This window comes from Myotis brandtii, unplaced genomic scaffold, assembly GCF_000412655.1.
Source record: "Myotis brandtii unplaced genomic scaffold, ASM41265v1 scaffold455, whole genome shotgun sequence".
Lineage (NCBI taxonomy): Eukaryota > Metazoa > Chordata > Mammalia > Chiroptera > Vespertilionidae > Myotis > Myotis brandtii.
The window spans coordinates 1733370-1739016 of record NW_005367384.1 but is presented as its reverse complement, the minus strand read 5'-3'; the positions used below and the strand labels follow the sequence as shown (position 1 = coordinate 1739016).

At 46.2% G+C, this 5647-nt stretch overlaps 1 protein-coding gene across 1 annotated transcript in view; it reads left to right on the top strand.

Moving 5' to 3' along the window:
* SLC37A3 (solute carrier family 37, member 3) overlaps nucleotides 1-5647 on the top strand; it is a 36971-nt gene that overhangs the window by 10834 nt on the left and 20490 nt on the right. The window contains exons 3-4 of the mRNA XM_005875003.2: nucleotides 1263-1355; nucleotides 5093-5176. Coding sequence (XP_005875065.1) covers nucleotides 1263-1355; nucleotides 5093-5176 — 177 coding nt within the window. The remainder of the gene's footprint in view (nucleotides 1-1262; nucleotides 1356-5092; nucleotides 5177-5647) is intronic.

The following is a 5647-nucleotide window of genomic DNA, read 5'->3' as shown; positions in this document are numbered from 1 at the left end:
GGCCTGGCCCCGGCCTCCCCCGAACCCGACTCCGCCCCCCGAGCACGTCCCTCCCGGATGCGAGGAGCCGAAATCTGCAGCCTGCTGGGTTGGGCTCTGTACTTGGTGCCTCTGCACATCCTACTCAGTCTCAATGCTCTTCTTTCTTTCCTTCCCGTTGTAGAGCTTCCACTGGGCCAGCTTTCCCATGGTTCCGAATGATAGCTGTTTGTCCTATAGTTGGTAGTTTCGATGTTGTTGTGGGAGGCAGCACGCACAGGTCTGTACCTTACTCCACCATCTTGGTTCTCCTGGGTCTGCTTCTTGAGTGTGTCTCCCATGGGTGCGAGGAGTTGAAGTCTGCAACTCGTTGGGTCATGCTGTATAAGCGCAGGTGGGTCTTTTTGTGCCACTGGCACAGCTTGGATGGGGATGTAAATTGAGTAGGGTGGGGTCTCAGGGAGTCGCCAGGGCGGAGCAAATAGCAATGGCGGCGTCTCTGCGGCTCCTCGCCTCTCTGGGACTCTGGGACTTCGCGTCCCCCAGTGCCGGTGAGCAGCTGCGCGCCAGAGCCTCCCTCGCTTTCCGACCGCTGCAAGGCCGTGCCGCCTCTCCCCGTGGGGTCTGGGGCCTCAGAGTCCCGTCCTGAACAAGCCCAGTGGATTCGAGAGTTTGTAACCCCTTCTGATTGAAAAAAAACCGCGCATCCAGTTGCAGCCCGCCTGGCGCTCGACTCTGTACCTCTGTTCTTGGAGCCTCTGTAGCTCCAACTCAGTCTCACTGCACTTCTTTCTTTCCTTCCAGTTGTAGAACTTCCACTGGGCCAATTTTCCCATGGTTCTGAATGGTAGTTGTTTGTCTTATAGTTGGTAGTTTCGATGATCTTGTGGGAGGCAGCACGCACAGGTCTACACCCTACGCCGCCATCTTGGTTCCTCTGTAGTCTCTCTTTTTCTTTCCCTTCCTTCCACTCTCCTGTTCTTGAATGTGCATTTCCCCCCCCCCCCAATATACTGAAATATTTTGGAGCTCAGTTGATCTTAGGTAACTGAAACTGTGGAAAGCAAAACCTTGCATAAGGGGGGCTCCTGTATTAAATGAATAGTTTTGACTGAGGGTAAGGGGGGCGGGCTACTGTATTATGAAATAGTTGGACTTTGTGTGCTCTTTTCAGCATCACCAGGTCTCTGAGAGTGGGGGAGGTTGTACGTGAAGGTGCCTGGAGGAATATAAAGGACTGGCAGATACCAGTGGGACTGACCTGCTCTTGTGTGTTCCTGTAGATCTGGAGCAGCAACCATTTGTTCCCCAGTGCGGAGGAAGCCACTCTTTTCCTCGGAACACTGGATACTATTTTTCTCTTCTCCTATGCCGTGGTAAGTTTTAGAATTCCAGGGTTTTAAAGAAAGATGTAAAAGGAAATGACTCCAAGTTTTATGAAGTTCATAAGATATTTTGAGTTTACTGACTGAGCAGTGTTCAGAAGTTTATATTTTGTGTCCTTCTCATCCATCCATTCATTGACAAATTGAGCACATAGCATGTGCCAGGGACTGTTCCAGTCAATGAGAATTCATCAGCGGACAACATAGGAAAAACCCTACCTTTATAAAGCTTCTATCTTGGAGTGGGAGCTAAGAGAGACAAACAGTCACAAAATGCTACAAATAAGTAAATTATAAAGTATATTTAAAGGTGGTAAGTGCTGTGGAGGAAAATAAAGCATGGAAAAGGGAATAGATAGCTCAGGGTGGGGGTGTAATTTAAGTAGGGTGGCTGGGGAAAACCTCACAAAGAAGGGGTTATTTGAACAGAGACCTGAAGTGGGTAAATGAGGTCAGACGTAGGCTGGAGGCACACATTTCAGACTCCTTTGCGTATACCTGATTTTTAAAATTGTGAGACTGAGTGAAATCATCAAGAGAATTGGTGAGACCCTGGCCTGTGTGGCTCAGCTGTTGGGCATCGTCCCATGCACTGAAGGTTGCCGGTTCAATTCCTGGTCAGGGCACATGCCCAGGGTTGTGGGCTCAGTTTCTAGAAGGGGGTGTGCAGAAGGCAGCTGATCGATGCTTCTCTCTCTCCCTTCCCTTCTCTCTCTCAAAATCAATTTAAAAAATCTAAAAAAAAAAAGCCCTAACCGGTTTGGCTCAGTGGATAGAACGTCGGCCTGCTGACTGAAAGGGCTCAGGTTCGATTCTGGTCAAGGACATGTACCTTGGTTGCGGGCATATCCCCAGTAGGGTGTGTGCAGGAGGCAGCTGATCGATGTTTCTCTCTCATCGATGTTTCTAACTCTCTATCCCTCTCCCCTCCTCTCTGTAAAAAAAAAAAAAAAAGAAAAAAGAAAAAATGTGAGAGAGTTGGTGAAGATAGAGAAGAAGTGCGAAGACTGAGCCATGGGTTTCCAGCATTTAGAATAGGGGTGGGGAACGTCCAGATCTTGGGCCATATAAGCCATGCCAAGATATTAGGGGTGAGTTAATTAAATGTTTGACCAAATATAGCGGGCTAATTTAAAAAAAAATTCTGACAATATTTTTTAAAAAATACATTTTTATTGATTTCAGAGAGGAAGGGAGAGGGAGATAGAAACATTAAGGATGAGAGAGAATCATTGATCGGCTGCCTCCTGCGTGTCCCACACTGGGAATCGAGCCCGCAACCTGGGCATGTGCCCTTGACCAGAATCGAACCCCAGACCGTTCAGTCCCCAGGCTGGTGCTCTATCCACTGAGCGAAACCCACCAGGGCTAAGCAGGCTAATTTTTAAGTTGATAATTTATGGCCCCTGAATAATGTTGTAAATATCCTTGGCAGAAAGAAGGTTCCCCACCCCAGAAGTGAGGTAGGGAAGATGAGGAACGGGCAGGGAGGCTGAGATGGAGCTGTGGGGAGCAAGAGTACCGAGAGAGGGTGGAGTCCTGGGAGCCATCCCAGGGTGGCAGGGGCTGACTCTGTCTGAGGTCGTCCTCGAATTGGGCAGCCAGGAGGTCTGGTCGTAGGGAATGTCAGTGGTGGCTGCCAAGTTAGAGCTGTGGGGCCAGGGGTGGCAACTGCTGGCACTGGGCACTGTGGGAGCAGTCTGACCTTTTCTCCCAGCATCTTTTTTCCTGTCTTGGAAATTGTCCAGTGATGTGAAATACTGGGTGAAAGTCCCAAAGTAATCTCTAAAGGTTTATTTGGGTAGTTATTAGAATACCTTCAAAGAGGACAGTTAGAAAATTGGAACAGAAATTAGATCATGTAGCCTAGCTCCTCACCCTGGGCATATATGGTCATTCCGAGTGAGGCTTCTCTATGAGCCTTTTATGCAGTGTTTTTTAATTAAAGATTTTAAAATTGATTTTTAGAGAGAAAGGAAAGGAGAGAGAGAAGCATCGATGTGAGAGCAAAACATCTGTCAGTCAGCTGCATCCTGGGCATGTACCCTTGACCGGAATTGAGGTCCCCCACCCCAGGCATGTGCACCAACCTCTCAGGGAACCAGTAACCCTGAGTGCACAAGACGACATCGAACCACACCCACACATCAGCTAAGGCCTTTTATGAAGTACTTTAAGAAATATGAGCCCTAACTGGTTTGGCTCAGTGGGTAGAGCGTCAGCCTGTGGACTCAAGGGTCCCAGGTTCGACTCTGGTCAGGGGCGTGTACCTTGGTTGCGGGCACATCCCTAGTGAGGAGTGTGCAGGAGGCAGCTGATCGATGTTTCTCTCTAAAAAAAAAAAAAAAAAAAAAAAAAAAGAATCAGTGGAGTCTAGTGGAAAAACCAGTTCTACCACTATCAACTAGCTGTGTTAAACTTGGCTTCACACTGGCGTTTAACCTTTTTTTAAATCCTCACTGAGGATATGTTTGTTTATTGATTTTAGAGAGAGAAGGGAAGGGGGAGAGCAAGAGTGAGAGAAACATCAATTTGAGAGAGAAATATCAATCGGTTGCCTCCTGTACACATCCTGACCGGGAATTGAACTTGTAACCTTTCGGTGTATGGGATGATGCTCCAATTAACTGAGCCACTCGGCCAGGGTTAACCTTTTTTTGATATGTAGTTTCCTCGTCTATAGGGTTGTGATAGTACTTGTCTATAGGATAAAATAGATTTCGGAGGTAAAAGGTAAGTGCCATGGAAAATTGGTGATTGTGGTTCTTCTATTGAGCTGTGTTTTCTTCTATAACTTCCAGGTATTGTGCAGGCAGTTGGAGCAGCACAGAATAAATTGATTCTCTAATCTGAAACATAACAGAAATTTTCTTCATCCTCATTATTCTCTATAGCATAAGACCATGGATGAGTGGCAGCTATAGAACATAGAATTCTCCAGTGTTTGCAGGTGCCTCTTTCAAGTTAGTGAAAGCTTGTCCATAATGAGGGAGAAACATTTATTATGATCTTTGTCGTCTACATTTTCTCTAATACAGATTGTCAATTTATCAGAAATACTTGTATCAAAATCTAGGTTTTTAGTAGGGACTTTTATTCATTTTACATATTTATGGAAGAAACCTAAAGTGTGTTGCCCTTAGCTCTTTAGTCTGCTTGCTTCTATGATCTGAGCATTTTAATTTCTGCTACTCTGTGGCAGGAGAGCAGAAGGCAGAACATTTGTACCTCTGATCAGCTAATTATTGCCTCTGCCTCCCTAGCTCCTTGCCTTGTGGTGTCATGAAACCCAAGGGTCAGATTAAAGAGGCAGCACCTGTGCTCCAGATCTTCATTCAGAATGCAAATGGCCAAGAGGAATGCCTTTGGGAAAGCAGATAACGGATGGTTAGGAGTTACTCTCTCCTGGAAAAGGAAATGGAATTGTCTGCTTGTGTTATTGGAAGAATCTTTGTTTGTTTTTCCCACTCTCCTTTTAGGCAGTTAGGGGATGGGATCAAGTAGAATGTAAGTTTTGCACTGAATTGCAATGTCCCAGGGTGTGCAGAAGCCATGTCATTTCATGAAACATTTGTGAAACTGTTATAGACAGCTCGCCTGGGCATGAGAATGAGATTTAATGTGAAGTAATCTCAGTGTATTGCTTGCCTCATTTGCTTTGCAGTGCCTCTTTTTTTCAGGCTGTGTTGTAATTCAAGGCTGAAAAATAAAATGCTTTGTTTTTTTAGGGCCTTTTCATCAGCGGTATTGTTGGGGATCGGCTTAATTTACGATATGTTCTATCTTTTGGCATGTGCTCTTCTGCATTAGTGGTAAGTTTGAATGTTTTTAAAAAATGATGATGATGATGATTGTCAGGTTTTTAGGATCCAAGCAATCCCCCTACTTCTGTATGTAGAAGAGAATAAATTAACCTTCAGTTGTTGAATCCCTTGCCTGCCTTTTCAGTTCGGAGAGTCTGTTATAAGTATGATTTGGGTCATGCCCCTTCCTTGACTCTCATCCACCAAAGTCAGTGCATAAATGGCATGCCGTTCAGTGCTGCCCAGAGCCTGGTCCCAGCCGCCTACAGTCGCATCTGTCACTGCTTCACTGCTCTGCTTGGTCAGACTACTCTCCGTGGCCCTGACATGTCCGGCTGCTTTCTGCCTCACTCCTGTTGTTCCTGCTGTTCTGCCTTGCCCGGATGGCCCTCTGTTCAGCTCTCCAGTCTCACTCAACGTCTCCTGCAAGTCCCTGGCTAAGTGATAATTCCTTCATATTGCCTTACTTTACTAATCCCT